General features: G+C 45.1%; 1 protein-coding gene across 1 annotated transcript in view; it reads left to right on the top strand.

The window, feature by feature from the left end:
- The window catches only part of DOCK1 (dedicator of cytokinesis 1), a 576,252-nt gene that overhangs the window by 70,348 nt on the left and 485,900 nt on the right, over positions 1-20,004 (top strand). Inside the window, exons 15-20 of the mRNA XM_006867474.1 lie at positions 3,330-3,454; positions 4,683-4,781; positions 5,714-5,786; positions 11,320-11,423; positions 12,304-12,487; positions 15,719-15,816. Of these exons, the coding sequence (XP_006867536.1) occupies positions 3,330-3,454; positions 4,683-4,781; positions 5,714-5,786; positions 11,320-11,423; positions 12,304-12,487; positions 15,719-15,816 (683 nt within the window). The remainder of the gene's footprint in view (positions 1-3,329; positions 3,455-4,682; positions 4,782-5,713; positions 5,787-11,319; positions 11,424-12,303; positions 12,488-15,718; positions 15,817-20,004) is intronic.

A 20,004-nucleotide genomic window follows, 5' to 3' on the forward strand; every position in this document is an offset into this window, starting at 1 on the left:
CACCTTAGTCCTCAAGCTGACATCTTTGCTCTTCAATACTTTAAAACGGTTTTGTGCAGCAGATTTGCTGCCTAATTCAATACATCATTTGATTTCTTGACTGCTGCTTCCGTGAGTGTTGATAGTTAGATCCAAGAAGAATGAAGTCCTTGACCACGTCAATCTTTTCTCCGTTGGTAAGAATGTTGATTGGTCTAGTAGTGAGGGGTTTTGTCTTCTTTGCATTGAGATGCAATCCAGACGAGTGGGGAGTGAGAGTTCTGGTTCGTGCTTTAGGATGAGCACTGGACTGCCAACTACAAAGCTGGTGGTTCAGACCTACCAGTCGCTCCTTGGAAGCGCAATATAAGGTTGCTATGATTTGGGACTGACTTGACAACACTTACCAACAAGCAGGGAGTGGGTATGTGTGTCCTGCAATAGTTACTCTTTTGCCTACTTTACTACAACCTAGGGAACTTTTTCTTCCAGGGCTGGTAGGCATTGATTTTGCTGTTAAATTGGTAGGTAAGACATCTAACATTGGTTCGGCTCAGTAAGAGTGACCCACAGGTTTCATAAAACATCCCAAACTACTGTTTATCTGTGGCCTTTAACACGATCAAACTATGGAACATAGATTGCTGGCATGTGTGAAGTCTGTATGCAGCAAATTCATTTGGACTGAACAGTGGAAGATGGTTTACAGAATAGGATGAAATGAAGATTTATAGAATAGGATGAAGTCATTGGTTTATTTTGGGTGTCCTTAGGATGTGGTCATGTTCAGTGGGGAGCCCAGGCCACTCCTGGTTCACACTAATAGCACTTCTTTAACAACTGGTATAATTAAAACGTTTTGGCCGTACCTCTGAAAACGCCGTTGAGCTGACTGTAAGTTTTTGAGTTACATGTGGTGTTCTAGCTTTATGATCCTCCACGTTCTTTGGTGACAAATCATCTCTGAGCTGGCAGTGGGGATTGTGCACATCGTGGCCTGCCCGTGGGTTGATTTCGAGTCAGATTGCAGCCTCTAGTTGTGACAGATCCGTGCAGTGTTCTGTCTTGTTGTTTTCTCAGTGAGTTACATACCTTCCTCAGACAATGGACGGTCCCACCATGTCACTCCATCTTCCCTCCCTTCTCATGGATACTGAGATCCCTGAGTCCTGCTGACTGGTGGACTGTGCCCCAGGGTGGACACAGTGCCTGCTTTCTTTAAAACAGAAAAACCTTTTGAATTTGATGTCAGGGAAGGTTTACAGAGCAAATTAGTTTTCCATTCAACAATTTTGTTGTGTAACATTCATTGCAGTCTGCACAGTGGAATAGCTTCCTGTGTTTCCCATTTCCATTCTTCTTTCCTTCCTGTCCCTCCCTACCTTCCGAGCTTTGACCCTTGGCACATGCTGCCCTTTTGGTTTTGTATGGTTGATTGTTATAAGGAGTGTGTCTCTTGTCTAGCATCTCTGTTCACCTTGTAGACTTATCTAACTGTCATTTGGCTGAAAAGTTGAGCCACGAGGTTGAGTTCAGCTTCCAGCCTGAATGATGACAAAGGCCCGGTGTCTTGGGGGCTCCACTAGTCTCTATTGGGCTAGCAAGTCTGGTCATTTTGTGACTTTGTGCTTTGTTCCTCATTTTCCTCACATAGTCTCCTGAACCTTCTATTGGAATCCCTTTTAGAGCAGTTGGTAGTGGATGCCGGGCACCATCTAGTTCTTAGGATCTCAGGGTGCTGGAGGCTGAGGTTGGTGTGCGAGGGACACAGAGCTTTTCTTTGAAATGGGAAAGTGGTTGAAAGCTTGGATGAGGCAAAGAAAGGACTTCTTATCACAGCCATCCACACCTCTATCTGAGAAGAGAACCTGGAGCCCAGGTGAGGGCCCGTCTGTGGGTTTACTGACCATCTATGGGGGAATACCTGTTCTACCGTGGGGTAGGACATTGATCCTTTTCCAGGTCACCTGGAGAGCAAAGCTGTAGGAAGGACTCAATTCATGTCCCTAGCACAGGTTTGTTTCCTGGATACTGAGGAGCATGGCTTTTGTGCAGCGATAGAATTTTCCAGCTGAGGGTTCATGCCTTCCACCACTACCTTATTGATGGGACCATTTAGTGGTGGGTGGCTGGGAGGTTAAGTGACTTGTCCAGGGTCACGAAGCTTGTTGGTGGCAGGTCTTGGACCTGCAGCCTTGCCCCTCCTATGTTCCTTCATCCCTGATGTCTCTCCAGATTGTCACAGCAATAACTCTGGGCTCTTTCCCAGCAGCCACTGTGGCAGGACTAGCAACCCACTGGGAGTATTGTAATAATGACTTTTAAATGAACACTTAACTTAATAGTTAGATACATTAAAAGCCAGAACATAGCCTTTAAAAAAGGCAAAAGAAAAAGCAAGAAGGCAAAGGGAATTTTATTCTTAGGGATCCTGGTCTGTTGGCCAGAGTGGACCATTTGGTGTTTTTGTGGGCACAGAATCCAGTGGGGGCTCTGGTTGGTCGAGGTGGGCAGTGGACCCAGCATGAAGGACAGGAGTAATGCTAGGTAGTGACACCTCCTCTCCATACTGCTGCTAACGAAGCTTTCTGGGTTTTCCCAGCTGGACCATTAATGAGGGCGTCGTATGATCTCACTGGGGAGAGGAGTCTTGAGCTCGTTTACTGTTGTTTTTACACAATTAAAGACCCATCTCCCATCATATACACAGTCTGGTTTGTTCTTCCACTGGCTCTGGCCCCTGTTTGGAATTCTGACATCTGTCTGCTCACGGGGTGAGAAGATTGTAGGGAATGGTTTTTCTGGACCCATCCTTACTCCCTGATCATAGACATCAACTTGGGGCTATTGGCTTCTTCTCATTTCTAGTTCAACTCTTGGAGTCATGCTCTGTAGAAGAAGGCCACGTGGGGGAGGCCAGCTTGGTTGGTTATTGTCTTGGGTATGCCAGTTGTTGGGATGTTCCTTGGGTCCCCAGGGCTCAGATGACCATAGCCAGCCTCTAACATGAGAGTGCCATGTTGGTCACAATGGGCTTTATATCTTGGCGGATCTGGCACCGGTGTGCCAACTGCCCTGTCCATCATCTTCTCACAGATGCATGGGCCACCCTGTGTGGAGACAGCCACCATGCAGGTCATTAGGAGCCTGGACATTTTCTTCTCATCAGCAAGCCTTCTGAAGATGATGAAGACTGCTTGTGTTATGCTAATGTCGAAGATACTTTCTAACCCTCAAATACTGGATTGATAATATTCTACACGCCACTTAGACTGTTTTGTCAAATTCTCGGTTACACTGTGCACGATGAATTGGCTTTAAAAGATTCATTTCTCTCCCCTCCTTTCCAGGTGATGTTCGGAATGATATCTATGTAACTTTAGTTCAAGGAGATTTTGATAAAGGAAGTAAAACGACAGCCAAGAATGTGGAGGTTACGGTATCTGTCTATGATGAAGATGGGAAGCGTTTGGAGGTATTTGTTACTGTACTTTCATTAGGTTTTGTTTTATTTTCCAAGTGTTTAACTTGACTGCTTGGTGCACATGAAGCGACACTGAAGGGGGTGGGTGAACAGTTGCTGTTTCTTTCCTTTCTCCACTGGCACCTCGTCCACGAACTCAGGACGTCCCTGTAACCTTGACTGTCTTCTCTGACCATCCCTTTCCTGGATGTCGAAGCTTAAGAGTCTGACAATCTGTGTTGGCTTCTTGTGTTCATCTCAGGCATTTCTGGGGTCTTGTTAATAACAATAATGACAACAGTGATGTCGGTAATAATACACATCCCACAGGTCTAACTCGGTGCTAGGCTCTGTGTCAGATACCCAGCATGCATTGCTTTATTTGTCCCTCACAAGCAAGGGAAGCATAGCCAGCCTTATGATCCCACTAAGAAAGGAGGCATCTGAGGCCTGGAGAAATGCATCCAGTAGTTTGGGTTGTAGGGCTATGAGAGGTGGCACTGGAACATGGGGGTGGACAACTGACCCCTGGGCCCTTGCTCTGAACTTGTACTCTGCCGGGTGGTAGTGGATGACCAACACCTACTCACTCATTTATGGTCCTGGCAGACTGTAGGGTCCACCCTGGAGGAATTGACCTGTGGAATTGTTCACAGGAGTTCATGGGTTACAGAGAGGAATCTCCCATAAGGATTTCATGCGTGTTTATGGTAGCCTGGGGCCAAACCCAAGTCCCTGTCAGACACCTTCTTGGACCAGGACTGAGGTCTCCTGGGCCCGTGTGTGCTGCAAGGAGACTGTTTATGGTTCCTACTGATGGCATTCCACAGGCGATCTGTGACTCTGGACACACAGTCTGGCTTGCTCCTGCTGGTTGATCTCCATACTGGAGTTGGTGGACAGTCTTTACGCCTGGGGAATGGGGTGCGGGAAGGCCACTGCCTTCCCTTTGGCTCATAGCCCCTCGTACTCCACCTACTGAATGCTTCAGGCAGCTCCCCTGCCCGCTGTACTGTTGATGTGATTCAGTGAGGGTAACGTGGGATGGAGGGCAGACTTGAGGGTGTACAGCTGTGGGATAGATCTGTCCTCTCCTGGCTGGGATCGTCTTCCATGTGGGATGGAGTCGTGGATACTGCATGAATATTCTTCCTTCACTTCGGGGTGTGGGGGTGGAGCAAGGTATGCCGTGTCCAGCTTCACCAGGTCTTAGGTGAAGTTCTTGTGCCCTCTTTTAAAGCACGTGCTTTTCCCGGGTGCTGGCGATGAAGCGATTTCAGAGTACAAATCCGTGATTTACTACCAAGTGAAGCAGCCGCGCTGGTTTGAGACCGTGAAGGTATTATTCCCATGGGTATTTGATCACACAGAGGTGATTGTGAAATATTTCTTTGCATCCCAAGGGAAAGCCCCCTCCACCCCTGCAGCCCTGGGCTACTGCCTGAAGGCCAGCCAATGGGGGCAGAGCCAGCTCCTTAGACAAAAGTCTCTTAAGGTTGCTAAGGAACCTGTGTTTCTTGGAATATATTTACTCTCATCTCCTTGGGTCGTACAAATAGGACTTTCATGGAGACAAATGACAGAGTCTGTTTAAGATAGCTATTGTCTGTCTTCTCCGGTCTGTTTTGTACGTGACTTGCTGTCTTCATGGCAAAAATAGAGATGAGAATATATGGAGGTCATTACTGGGGCACGCAGCCTGTTCGTGTGGGCTCGACACTGTGTGTATCCTAAGGTAGCATCTCCGTGTGAACCCAGTAACCCCACTGTGACCAGCAGCAGCCCCACATTGATGGTTTGAGTATTTGAAAGCCAGGCTGGGGGTGGCTCTGGAATACAGATGTTCACTGTGGACAGGAATGCCATAAGCAAGTGTACTTGGTGCAGCTGTAGGCAGACCAGTGTGTCTGCAGAGGGGATGCAGACAACTCAGTGTGGGGACTGGGAACACAAATGGCGACTTGTGAACATAAAACCTGAACCTTGAGGATCAGCGTGAAAACATTTAGGCACTTCCAAGTGTCAGCTAGTCATCCTTTATAATAGTATCTTGTGTAAACTTTCAATACGGATCTTGCCTTTAGAAAACTCTTAGAGGGGATTGTTGTTGTTTAAACTGTCGACCTTGTGGTTTTAGTCTAGGACTTGCTTGCTCCCCAAGGCAGGGTCTGCATTTTTATGACTGTGCCTTTTGTCGCTGTTTGAGTGAAACTACCCATGATGACAGATACTGGTCAACGTGCTAGAACTTTTGTCTTTCAACTCCAACAGGTGGCCATTCCCATCGAAGATGTCAACCGCAGCCACCTTCGGTTTACCTTCCGACACAGGTCCTCGCAGGACTGTAAGTATTTGAATCCTTTACTTTCTTGTGCGTTCTTCAAGGAAAAACTAGGCGAAAGCCGAATGCACTGCATTTATTCTGAATTTGCTCTAGAACTTGGTGAATGCTACCAAGTCTTGACAGTTCCCGTCATTTTTCCACATCACCTTTGTCCTGAGAAAAGTCGGCCGTCTCCCTGTCATTGAGCTGGGTTTCGCTTTCCTCTCGCTTCCTCCTCTCATTTTCTTGCTTTTGCTTTTACCACACTCATTTTGATTTGTACCATGAGTCCATCCTGGAAAACTCACTGAGATACAACACACAGACTTTGGAAACTGGCTCTTAATGCTGTTACTATTAGAATTAAAAACTCAAACTGTTTTGTATCTTCTGGTGGCCCCTGCCTAGAACTTAGATACAGCCTCTCTCGGGATAGATGTTGGTCATAAAATGAACTGTGATGCCCAGACTTTTGAAAGAAAGAATTGGATTCGAATCCCTCACCTTCCAAAAGTCCTGATTCTTGATTACTGATGGTCGTCTCACTCCATCTGATGAATTGTCTCTTGTGGATGTAGCCTTGTGCTGGTCGCTGAATGAACGAGCTCTCACAAGAAAGAGATAGCTCTTCCACCCTTCATGGCTTGTCTCTGTTGGGTTGTTGTTGTGTTAAGTGCTGTTGAGTCAGTCTTGACTCATAGCAGCCTGGCATAGGGTTTCCAAGGAGCGGAGTGGGCTCATATGTGGACTTATTGAAGGGAATGGGTAGTCTGGGTGACCTCCACAGTTTGTCTTATACATCCCTCGCTCTGTGTGCTCACATGACACTTAGGCATGCGCCTCAAGAGGACCTCACTCTTAGGGTAGTCTCAAAGACCAGTTGAGATGCCTGCCACTCACTCAGCAGATTCAGTAGACCAATGACTCCTACCAGATTCAACAGCGGTTCTTGGACAGGAGAGAGAGGAAGAGCCAAAGGATAATCTCTGTTTCGTCTTGTGGGACCAGTCTGGGAGATTGGTCCTCAGAGAGGCTAAGAGGGAGGGACCATGGTTTCAGTTAATGGCCTTCTAGAAACAGAGTTAATCTGGAAGTTAATCTGCCGAACTTGGAATGCCTCAGGTGGGAGGTGAAGGCGATCTCCAATGGGGTGCCCAATCGGTATCCTGGCTGTATGGAGGTGCACTGGCAGGAAGGTGTGAGAGCTGGCATTGAGTCTGATGTTGGCTCATGGTGAAGGTGAGGGTAGGTTTTTGAGGTTGGTTGTGAATCAGAAATGGGGGCCGTGCTTTCTGAAGAATCCAGTGGTGGGTAGGACCCTTGGGAAGGTCAGTAAAGATCCAAGACTCCTGTACCCACAGCCCTGAGGAGGCCAGATGAAACATGAACTCTGGAGGAAGATGGAGCTCTGGGGTCTGCTGAGGTTTGCTCAAAAATCCTTCCATTCTTAACCAGCCTATCCTCTCTCAGTCCATCACACCAGGGCAGAGGGCTGCCTTCTGCATTTTAAGTTTTCAAGTCCTTGTGTTTGCTTGCCAGTTTTAAGCACTCATTATAGATAGATGCTATCACCCAACCTACCAAGATGTGTTTCAATAATTAGTGGCGTCTCCCAGCTTAAATTTTGTGTGTGGTGGTGGCGGCCGTGGTGGTAGGTAGTGGTTGGAATAAGTTATGCCTGGAGTGTGTGATGCTAATGAAGTCCTGGGCTGTTTGTAACCAGGATGATGGTGACCATGGGGCCTCTCCAGATGACCTTGTCCGCACACATGTCTGAGGAACTCTTGCCTCAAGAGGAACAAGTGGAAGAGCTTCCTGGGATTGAGTCCCTTTGGGAATTGGAAGGATTGGTGCTCATGTGACTCTGTTGTGGATTGATTTGCATCCACCCAAAATATGTATTGGCATCTTTTTGCCTTTAGCTGTGGGTGTCATCCTTTTTGGTTACTGGGTTTCTCTGTTCAGTTCATGAAACCCTATGGATTCCCAGTGTGGCGTTGTAGGATAAGCACTAGAACATAAGGTTGGTTTGAACCACAAGGTCAGTGGTTCAGATTCACATGCCGCTCCTTGGAAACCCTATACAGGGTCATTATGAATAAGAACCAACTTGAAAGTACCTAGCTAGCAACCACAACACCCATCAGTGTAGATGTTCTAATGTAATCATTACTGAGTTGCACAAAGAAAAAGGAAAGCACAAACGGTGGAAGGGGGTTGTAGATGCGATGGGAGGGTCTTCAGGGAACTGAAGAAAGCTGAGCTACGAAAGACAAAATAAAATCTTTCCCCAGCACCCACTGAGGGAGCCTTTGCCTAGATCCAGAGCCCTGACTTTGGATGCGCAGCCTCCGAGTCTTCAGCTTGGAAGCGCCACTCGTGGTCTCTCCCTTACCGCAGCGCCAGGAGATGTGGCCACTGTCTCAGGCCCCGCCAGCAACTGGCCAGCAATCCCCAAGGCATGTGCAGGCAGACCTCGGAGCAACTGCGGGTGCAGTGCCAGCCCACCACAATAAAACAAATGTCACAATAGCGTGAATGTCTTGGTCCCTAGAGCATATAAGTTATGTTGACACTTGACTGTAGTTTATGAAGCATGCAGTCGCATTGTGAGAATGTTTGAAATACTGTGAGAATTGGCAAACTGGCAGCGAGTGCAGGGGTGCCACAAACCTTTACATTTGTTTCAAAAGAAAACAAAAATAAAAAAAATCTCCCCCACACAGTATGTGAGCACAGCAAAACTAGGTGTGCCTGTTTTCTATGGACTCAAGCAAATTTTGACTTCCGTGTTCTGTTTGCCAAAAGCCCAGTTACTCTGGGCTCTGATGGGTGTTGTTTGGGACACATGGGTGGGTAAGTTGGGGGGGTCCAGGGAATGACTCACCCTGCTTGCTGTCCAGAACCCTCTTCTCAGGTTTTCTGAGTTCGTTGTAACAGTAGCTCGGGCTAACTGGTGGGACTACCTGGTAATGGCTGTTGTTGTTGTTAAGTGCTGTTGAGGTAATTCTGACTCAGGATGACCCTGTTGAGAGTTTCCAAAGAGTAGCTAGTGAATTTGAACCATCAACCTTGGTTAGCAGTCCAGTGCTTATCCCACAGCACCACAGAGCATGCAGTGAAAAGCCATTTGCTCCTTTGAGGTGTAATTGCAGTACACTTGCTTTGTTCTACTGAATGTTGTTGTTGTTAAGTGCCCTCAAAGCAGTTCCAATCCATAACCATTCTGTATAGGGTTTCCAAGGAGTGGCTGTTGAGCTTGAACTGCCAACCTTGCAGTTCAAACTGACTTCACAATCCAGCGCATCAACCCACAGTGCCACACCAGGACTCTGAAGACATCGATCACCTAGATGAAGGAAACCATTGATAGGATGTCATGATGGAGCTCCAAAATTCTTTCTCTACCTGGTGACCCTTTATGGATACAAAGAACAAAAAATGCCCTCTCACAACCACAGCCGATGGCAGACAAATGTCACAGCACCATGCTGGGAGCAGGGAGGGAACTATTGCAGATTAGGCCATTTACAGACTATCTCTGAGATTCTTAGGATATCACATTACAATCTAGCCACTGCCCTCTAAGGGATCACCCCAGAAAAGTTTCTGTTAGGGCCAGCTGTAGGAGTCATCTCAAACCTACTTTTAAATATACTCTGCTTGTAATAGTGGCGGTTTGGCCCTCAGAGGTATATGAGGTACTCAAGAAAAATTGGCATCAGAGCACAGGATGGAATTCAGCCCTGCCTGGTTGGAATTGTTTGCAGGCAAAAAGCCTTCAGATTTCATGCTCTAAAGCATTACTAAATGTCTGGTAAAGGCTGTGAAGACAAAGAACTCAGGCCAGGGTAAGGAGTGTTGCTGGCTGACTCTCCTATTTTATATGTGGTGGTGTTGTCTGAGGAGCTGGTATTTAAGCAGTCCTGAACAACCAAGGAAACAAAATTTCACTTTCTGGTCTTCAGTCCATGTGTAATTTACATTAGTGTTTGGTGTGAGGTAGGAAGCAGCTTTCCTAGTGGCCTGGCCTGGCCTTCCCTGCTGATATGATAACACAGCCCTTTGCCACACATGCAGCTTGCTCTCCAGGCCTATTCCTCCCTGCGGGTCTCATCTAGCCTAACACCCCACCTGGCCTCCACTTGTGTGTCCTCACCGTGCTGCTTGGTCTCTAATATTGCAGGTTTCTCTATACAGCCTTCTTCTTTATGGATTTTACAAATGAATTGTGGTGGTGGTGGTGATGTGCTATGGAGTCAGTTCTGACTCACAGCGACCCTGTATAGGGTTTCCGAGGCTGTAAATCTTTACGGGAGTAGAAAGCCTCATCTTTCTCCCACGGAACGGTTGGTAGTTTCAAACTGCTGACCTTGAGGTTAGCAGCCTGACTCGTAACCACTATGCTTCCAGAGCTCCTAAATGTATTTTAATAATTATTATTTATGTACTACTTGTTTGGAATTCATCTGTGTTAATGTGCATCATTCCTTGTTTGTTTATATGCCATATATAACTTGTTCTATTATTATTGTTGAGAATAGATGCAGCAAAACAGACACTAGGTCAACCGTACCATTTACTGATGTCGACTACTGTCTTTAAGTTGTGCTAAGATTCTTCCCCGCCTTTTCTACGTTGTCCCTCCCCCGTTCACATATATTTGTCCTTTAAAGTTCCTGTCTGATGTTTTCAGCCACTGTTGTCAATTTGATTCCTATATGGATAGGTAGTTCTTAAAAGAGGACAATGTTCATGGCAGATGTGCTTAACTAGTTTAGCTAAACTATTGTTTGTCTTTAAGAAGACTTTAAAAAGAGGTTATTTTTAGTGTGTGGTTTGCAGATACTAGGGCATTCATGTCAGGAGTTCATCCAACTTTCGTGGCTCTAGGAAGTTTGGAGCCTGTGACTGTGAGAATTGGAAATTTTGTTCAACATCTTTCCCCTTTTGATCAGAGCTCATTCTACAGAATGGTAGCTGGCCACCATCCAGTCCGGTGACATGGCAATTAGCCAGGCATCTGTGTCCTCCTCCTAGTCTTGACTGTCCTTCTTCTTCTGATCCAGATGAATAGAGACCAATTGCTGAGCCTTACATGGCTGCTTCCAAATTTCTAAGAGTCCAGACGGTAGAATAGAGGCACTAAACAGGTTGTTAGGACAATTAACTGGGATGACGCACAAAATCATGACTTTAATCCTTCTGATCAAAAACCAAATCCCAGGAGCAATCCGTACATAATCAGCTTCCAGCTTCCGCATCTACTATTTCTGTTTTATCTTGTCGGACCTCCACTCCACGTATCTCCTTCTGTAAAATCATACTGTTCTTGACCGCAAGCTTTATAATCAGCTTCTCAAACTCCGTGAAGAAATCTTGCTGGGATTTCGATGGGATACATTTGGGGAGAGCTAAGCCCTCCTGGTGGACAGGGTCCATTTGCTTAGGCGTTTTGCAGCCTCTGTGGGTCACTGTGTCACTATAAAGGCAGCATTTTATGAGGTTGTGTTGTCATGGTGGTGGTGCAAGGTGATGTTGATTTCTCTTGCAGCTAAGGACAAGTCTGAGAAGATATTTGCACTGGCATTTGTGAAGCTGATGCGATATGATGGGACGACACTGAGGGACGGCGAGCATGACCTCATCGTCTACAAGGTACGTAGCTTACTGGTATTGCACACTGGGCACACTGACCTGAGCTGATATTCCCACCTTTGTGAGGAAGCCGTAACCTATAAAAGCCCCAGCAAACCAAACCAATTGCCTTTGAATCTCTCCCGACTCATAGTGATCTTATAAGAACCTCTCCTGACTCATATACAACCTTATAAATCCTAAGACTCTATATGGTTACAATGTTAGGTGGCATTCAGAATTAGATTGCCAGGACTTTGTTCTGCAGAGCGGCTGGTGGATACAAGCCACTTGCTTCAATCAGCAGCCGGCCACTTAACCACTGCGTCGCTAGGGTTCCTACAGCTTCCACTGACAAACCCACTTCTGTCCAGTCCCTTCCTACGCTATCGGACAGAGTCGAGCTCTCATCTTTATGGAAGCTGACTGCCACATCTTTCTCCAGTGGAATAGCTGGTGGGTTTGTAAGCCAACCTTTTCAGTTAGCAGCTGAATGCTTACCTCACTGTACCACCAGGGCCCCTGTAGCTTGTTGTTAAATGTCATCGAGTCCGTTCCAACTCATAGTGACCCTGTATAGTGTTTCCGAGGAGCGGCTGGTGGGTTTGAACTGCTGACCTTGAGGTTAGCTGCCCAGTGCTTATCAAACAGTGTCACAACCTAGCCACGTTCAATTCTGATGATGAATGCTTTTGTCGCTTCTAACAAAATGCTGACGTGACACGACACATGATATGCCATGTATTTACACTGTTCTGGTGACATGAGGAAGGGAAATAATTGAAACCTACAGTTTAACACAACAACCAGAAACAACCATCGTGGTAACTTAGAGGCAGGAACAAAGGAGGTGTTGCTGTTTTTGAGTTGCGTTTGACGTATTGCATAACACAACCCACAGGCTGAGGCGAAGAAGCTGGAGGACGCATCGACGTACCTGAGCCTACCTTCCACGAAAGCCGAGTTAGAGGAGAAGGGGCACTCGGCGACGGGCAAGGGTATGCAGAACCTGGGGAGCTGCACCATTAGCAAGGACTCCTTCCAGATCTCAACGCTCGTGTGCTCCACCAAGCTCACTCAGAACGGTGGGTTCTGGCGGCTCACCTGCCTCCCTGGGGAGCAGTCTGCGTGGGTTGGGACAGAGGTGGGAAACGGAAGCACTGGTCTCTGTACATGTAGTTCACACGTCTGCTTTGGTCTGAGGACTGAGGAAATGGCAATGTGTAGCGCCTAAAGGAACATGGATGAGATTTAGGGTCAGGACAAAGCCCTTCCCTTGCGATACCCCTGGGAATGACATGGCACACGGAGTGTCACTCACTGAACCTCCTCGTCTTTGTCTATAGACCTGGGAATAGTGGGTGGTGCAGATAGGTAACACACAAGGTGGAGGCTTGGTGCTCTCCTGAAAAAGTCAGCCATTGAAAACTCCACAGAGTTCACTCCGCTCTGACACCCATGAGGCTGCTGTGAGTCACAGTCGACTCATTGGCACCTGGTTATGTCCACCTCAGCATTGGTGAGTTCGCAATACAAGGAGCCTGGTGGCGCAGTGGTGAAGTGCTCAGCTGCTACCTGAAAGGTCAGCTACTCGAACCCACCAGCTGCTTCCTGGGAGGAAGAGCCGGCAGTCTGTTTCTGTTCTGATTACCACCGTGGAAACCTTCTGGGGCCATTCTATTCTGTCCTGCAGGGTTGTTATGAGTCAGAACCCACTAAACAACAATGACCTTTGTTTGAACTTAGGATGGGAGTCACCCACCTTCTTTGTGTTGGTTCATGGGCTGCACGCTCATGGAAATACAAACCATCATCTTTATATGAAAAAGGTGGTTTTATGGCACTTTCTGGTTCCCATCTCAGTGAGACACACTATAAAGAAGCCTTGTTTTTGTTGTTAAGTGCCATTGAGTTGGTTACAACTCATAGCAACCCTGCATAGGGTTTCCAAGGAGCGGCTGGTGAATTTGGACCGCTGAGCTTGTGGTCCAGTGCATTATCCCACAGCACCACACTGAGAAAAAAGACTTAGCATCTGATAATTCCTACTCATGGTGCCCGTATCCCTGTGCCGGGCTGAGCCCCTCCCCAGCAGCACTCGTGCACCCAGGGCTGCTGCTTTGTGAAGATCCAGCCTTTCTGCCATCACCCCACCACACAGATTCCACCTTTAAAATCCTGATGCCACCGCAGCACGCTGATTGCATGCTCTCATGCGGATTGGATATTCTCTCTCTCTTCATTCTCTTCGTGTACTGTTTTTTCAGTTTTTCATTGTTAATTCAGTGAAGGTTTACAGAGAACATCATCAGTTTTACATTCCACAAATCATATACTTTGTTTCATTTCAGTGATTGTAATCCCCTCCATGTACAAATCTCCAGAAGCTTTGCAACCTTGTTGACAATAGTCAAGAGGTAGAAACAACGCAGATGTCCATCAATGAATGATGGATAAACTGACCATAGTATGTACACCCTGGAATATCACTTAGTCATGAACGTCCTGAACCAGGCTATGGTACGGTTGAGTCTTGAAGGCATGCTGCTGAGTGAAATGTCAGTTACAAAAGAGCAGATATGTCATGATCCCCCCTTACATGAAACAGGCAATGTCTTAGTGGTTAACTGGGAAGAGAGGAAGGGAAAGAGAAAGCCATTGCTTAAGAGCCATTGAGCACTGGTGGGACTAACCTGTGATGTTTATTTGCACAACATGATGAATATAATCATTTTCACTAAATTGTATGTGTCAAATACGTTGAATTGGCAAAAGTTATAATTTATTTTTTTGCCAAAGTTAAAAATAAAAAGAGTGTTGGAGACCAGAGCAGATGAAAACATCATCCTGTAGATTGCTTCTGAGACCCCTCTACAAACCCCTTCCTAACACAAGTCATCATAGCTGAAGGGCTGAACTGGGAGCTGTCCCAGGGGTTGGTGCTGACCTGCCCCTCTCTCCAGCCTCCTTGTATCTCACCATTCAAGAGGTGATTCCCTCCCTGGAGCCTTTGGTCTCATTGCCTTGGTCTTTGCAGCATCTGTTGCTAGGCAACGAGAAAATCCCCAGGCTTGATGCTGCTCCCCAGGAGTCAAGGGGAATCTCTGGCTTTCATTTCCTGCCAGCCAGGAATCCTTTTGTTGGGACGGGGGCGTGTGAGATATGTACAGTGGAGCTACCCCAATTGGCGTCTAAGTGTTGGGTTCCAGATTTTCATTTGAGAGTCATTTATCTAAAATTCTGATTTATTACCGTAAAGTGTCATTACTTAGGGACACATGGTGGCTGAATTATTCATTGAAGTTTGTAGCAGACATCTCTGTTCTCAGCTCCGCTTTGGATGCTGTGGGGGAAATAAAGACATGTCAGCTGTGAGTCCTCTCCTGAATTAGCTTACCACATAATTAGTGAGAAAGAAGTGACAAAACAAAGCATCATTCTGAGCTAAACTTTGGTGACTCAACGGGAAATAAGGCCATGGGGAGGGGTGCTAGAGGTGACCCGGGGGTTGTGAGGAAGGCTTAGCAAGCCCTGTTTTCTTACCAATTTCTCCTCCTTAAGGGTTTTCATTCCTAAAAATGTACGGTTTCTCTACATCTACAAAGACAAACTTAAAAAAACCCCAAACTTGTTGCTATTGAATTGGCCCCCAACTCATGGTGACCCCATGTGTTGCAGAGTGGAACTGCCCCATTGGGTTTTCTAGGCTGTAACCTTTATGGAATCAGATCACCAAGCCTTTTCTTCCAAGGAGCTTCTGGGTGGATTCAAATCACCAACGTCTATGTGTTAGTAGTTTCCATCGTATCCAAAGTGCTGCCATCTTGAATGAATGGGACCAACATTTTGAATTAGTTTCTGTTAAAGAAGATTGATAAATCTCCTGGGGTGGGAATCTCTTTTAACCCAGGATTAAGGGTGTGTCTCAGTAATGCATAGCCTGGACCTTTGCTTCACTGTTGGTCAGATATCAACAGTTCTCTGTTCAGTCATCTCTTTGAATCAATGGTAACAATTGTACTTTGAGCAAGACTGTGTGCTAAGTGCCTATGACACGTCATACCATTTCATTCGGACACCCATGTGTGAATCAGACTTATTTATCCCCATTTTTCAGATGAAAGAATACAGAGGCAGGTGACTTGCTTAAGGTCTTATAGTCATTATATGGATCTAAGCTAGGTTGTGTGACTCCATAGTCTGTACTTTTGTTCATTCATTGTTGTTGTTAGGCATTGTTCCAGAATCAGAGAAGTTCACAAGAGAAACGAAGTTCTTGCTGCTTAGGATTGATGTTTTTCTTCTTTTTTTTCTAGTGGACCTTCTAGGGCTCTTGAAGTGGCGTTCTAACACCAACCTACTGCAGCAGAACTTGAAGCAGTTGATGAAAGTTGATGGCGGAGAAGTGGTTAAGGTGAGGTGAATCCCCATAGGATGTGTTTGGCTCTTTTTCTTTCTCTCCATACACTAGTAGAGGTAGGCACTGCTGCCAAAGGCAGTAGATTTTCTAGCTATAATCTGTTTAGCAATTAGTTAGTTGAAGATATTTCAGATCTGCCCCTCTAAGTGGAGTCTTGTGTGGTGCTATAGGATAAGCACTGGACTGCTAATCACGAAGGTCGGCGGTTCAAACCCACCAGCTGCTCCTCAGAAACTCCATACAGGTTTGCTATGAGTTGGAACCCACCTGACGACACCTAACAACAACAACAACAACACCCCTTTAAGTTAAAGGAATGGTGAGAGATGATTCAACTGAAGGTTGCTGTTGTTAGCGGCCGTCAAGTTGATTCTGACTCATAGTGAACCTGAATAATAGAGTTTCTGAGGAGCGGCTGGTGGGTTTGAATCTCTCTGACCTTGTGAATCAAACCAACTTGGCAGTCCAGCGTATTAACCCACGCTGCAACACCAGGACTCCCAACGGAAGGTAGAAGCTATTAAATAATATGATTAATGTCACACACAAGTAAAAGACATTTAGAAATGGTTGTTGCAGTACATCGATAAGAAAGTGCCACATATTCATCTGGATTTAGAAGAGGATGTAGCGAGAAGCATATCATTGTTGACATCAGATGAATCTTGACTGAAAGCAGAGACTACCAGAAAGATGTTTACCTGCGTTTTGTTGACTGTGCAAAGATATTTGACTGTATGGATCATAAGAAATGATGGATACCATTACAAAGAATCGTAATTCCAGAATACTTAATTGTCCTCAAGTGAGAACTGTATATGGACCAAGAGGCAGTGATTTGAACAGAACAAGGAGATATTACATTGCTTAAATCCAGGAAAAATGTGCAGCTGAGTTGTATCCTATCACCATACTTATTTAGTCTGTTCTAAGCAAATAATCAAAGAAACTGGACTACATGAAGAAGAATGTTGCATCAAGATTGTAGAAAGATTTAATAACAATCTTTGATATGCACATGATACAACCTTACTTGCTGAGAGTGAAGAGGACTTGAAGCATTTACTAATGAAGATGAAAGAATTCAGTTTTCAGCATGGATTTCAACTCACTGTAAAAAAAGCCAAAATGCTCACAACTGGACCAGTAGACAACATCATGATAAATGCAGAGAAGATTATAGTTGTCCAGAAATTCATTTTCCTTGGATCTACCATCAGTGCTCATAGAAGTAGCAGTCAGAATAGCAACAGCACACTGCACTCGGCAAATCTGCTTTAGAAGACCTCTTCAAAGTGTTCAAGAGCAAAGATGTGATTTTGAGGACTAAGGTGTGCCTGCCCCAAACATGTTGTTTCAGTTGCCTCATATGCATGTAAAAACTGGGCAGTGAATAAAAAAGACTGTAGAAAAGTTGATGCATTTGAATTATGGTGAAGAATACTGAATATACCCGGTAATCTGTCTTGGAAGAAGTGCAGCCAGAGTGCTCCTTGGAAGCAAGGCTGGCGGGCGAGACTTTGTCTCATGTACTTGGGAAATGCTGTCAGAAGGACCCCGCCCCTGGAGAAGCACATTATGCTTGGTAAAGTAGATGATCGGTGATAAAGAAGGAAGTACTTAAAAAAAAAAAAAAAGTTTTATTGTGAATTGAGTGATAGTTTACATGGGATAACATCGGTTTTACACTCATTGTTGCCTTGCAATGATTACAGTCTAAAAGAGGAAGTACCTTAATGACTTGGATTGACTTAGTGGCTGCAAACGTGGGCTGGAATCAGCAATGCGAGGGTGCTGTAGGAATGGGCAGCAGTTTATTTCGGTGTTCATGTGGTCGCTATGAGTTCAAACTGTCTTGATGGCATCTAGCAGCAATGGGAAGGAACATTTTGTGTCTGGTTCTGGATCAGAAGTCTGGTGTTGATGTGGAAGCTTTGAACTCAACTCAGACTTGTGTTCTTGTTTCTCCTCCACTGGGTCCCGTCTGTGGGTCTGACAGAACTTAGATGACTGTTCAGTTTCACTTTCCCCAACTGTCAAAATAGAGTTAATAATAGTGCCTACTTCATAGGGGGTTTGTGAGCGTTAAGAGGTATGGTAGCCTGTATGTGGCTCATGGCGGTGCTCAGCCTGTGTTCTGTTTTATTATTATTACATTTTCATTGTCATTGCTGACATCATTATTACCCTATGCATATTGAGTGTGTACTGGAATGATCACAGGATTGATAATCTAGTCTTGTGCATTTCCTTGCCATATGATCTTGGACTCATTTCATAGTCTTCTACGTGGCATGTCTTGGAACCTCAGTATCTTTATCTGTAAGCTATAATAGTCAATGTGTACAAGGCACCTCAATGTAAAGAAAATGAAAATCTTCACAACTGGACCGATAAATCACATCATGATCAATGAAGAAACGATTGTAGTTGTCAAAGACTTTATTTTGCTTGGATCCACCGTCAACACCCATGGAAACAATAGTCAAGAAATCAAAAGATGTCTTTGGTTGGGTAAATATGCTACAGAACACTTCTTCAAAGTGTTAAAGAGCAAAGATGTCACTTTGAGGACTAACATGCATTTGACTCAAGACATGTTATTTTCAATCACCTCACATGCAAATGAAAGTTGGGCACTGAATATGGAAGATAGTAGAAGGATCGATACATTGGAATTATGAAAGTACCTTGGACTGCCTGAAGAACAAACAAATCTGTACTGGGAGATGTACAGCCAGAATGCTTATTAGAAGCCAGGATGATGGCAAGACTTTGTCTCTCATACTTCAAACACATTACCAGGAGGCTTCAGTCCCTTGAGAAGGACATCATACTTGGTAAAGTGAAGGGACAGCAGAAAAGTGGAAGACCCCCAGTGAGACGAACTAACGCAGTGACAGCAACAGTGGGCTCACGCATAATAATTTTGAGGATGGTGTAGGACCGGCAGTGTTTTGTGTGCCTAGGGTGGCCCTGAGTCAGAACCCACTCAATGGCACCTGACAACAACAGTATTTTAGACAGAGAGGTCGATCTGCTTGTCCTCTGAGATTCTATAATTCTTCATTCTGTTTTGTTTGTGGTTCTGATGTTTTTGTCAGCATTGGGTGTTTCTTGCCTGTCATATACCATTTAATTTGCTTCAGTGACTTTTACTTGCAATGGACTTGGAGTTTCTGTTTCCGTATGCCAGTCACTGATGAGCTGACTGATAACATGTGGTATTTCCTAAGTGTGGCCTCTACAACCGAGTCTGTCCCTTAGCCGCTTTAGTTCTTCACCCTTGAAGAGTAGTGCTTAGAAGGGAGACTTATCTGTGTAAAACTTAATTACTTGCAATGGCCTTAATTAACCAGCAATGTGGTTCACTTTAGTATAAATTAATTTAGTTGCACCGTTTTCTAAATTCATTGTTTCACCATTTGAACATATCCTTGCTCATCTTTAAAATTTAATCATCTCTTCAGGTCCTTGTCTTCCACCAATGGCTTAGACAATGGTCATTGCATTTTAAACTGCCCTGGCTTCTATAAATTCCCTAATTCAGGTGGAAACTGGATGAATCAATGAACATATTTCAGGAGACACACGGTTAATGAAATTTTGTACTTTCATTCTTAAGCTCCTCTGTTACATTAGGAATTAGCACTATCTCTACTGACCTGATGTCATGTGTGCTACAAAACAGCTATAGTTTCTTTTCTGATGGTCCCGTTCATTCCTCTTGGATAATACACTAGGAAACTAGTGTATCCTGGGTAATGACTTACATATCTCTCCCTGTTTCCTGTCCACACTGGAATCGCCCTGGGCCTAGAAGACTTCTCTTCTTACCTTGATTGTTCTTGCTGTCAGCTGTTGCTATGCGAGCTTCCACTTTTAATGATCCCACATACAATGTGATGAAACATTATCGATTCTGTGTCTCCCCACGATCAGTTGCAGATTGCTTTTCATGGTTGGTTTTTTTTTTTTTTTAAACTTTTTATTCAGTTAATAGTATTGACCTCTATTCACTTTTCTCTCTTCCCTTCCTCACCCCTCATCTACCCTGTAGCCATCATAGAATGTTTCATTTAAGTAAGGAAATGTTTTCTTAACTTTTTACAGCAGTGGTGTCATGCAATATTTGTCCTTTTGTGATTGACTAATTTCACTCAGCAGAAGGTCCTCCCGGTA

Source organism: Chrysochloris asiatica, unplaced genomic scaffold (assembly GCF_000296735.1).
Source record: "Chrysochloris asiatica unplaced genomic scaffold, ChrAsi1.0 scaffold00105, whole genome shotgun sequence".
NCBI classification, from domain to species: domain Eukaryota; kingdom Metazoa; phylum Chordata; class Mammalia; order Afrosoricida; family Chrysochloridae; genus Chrysochloris; species Chrysochloris asiatica.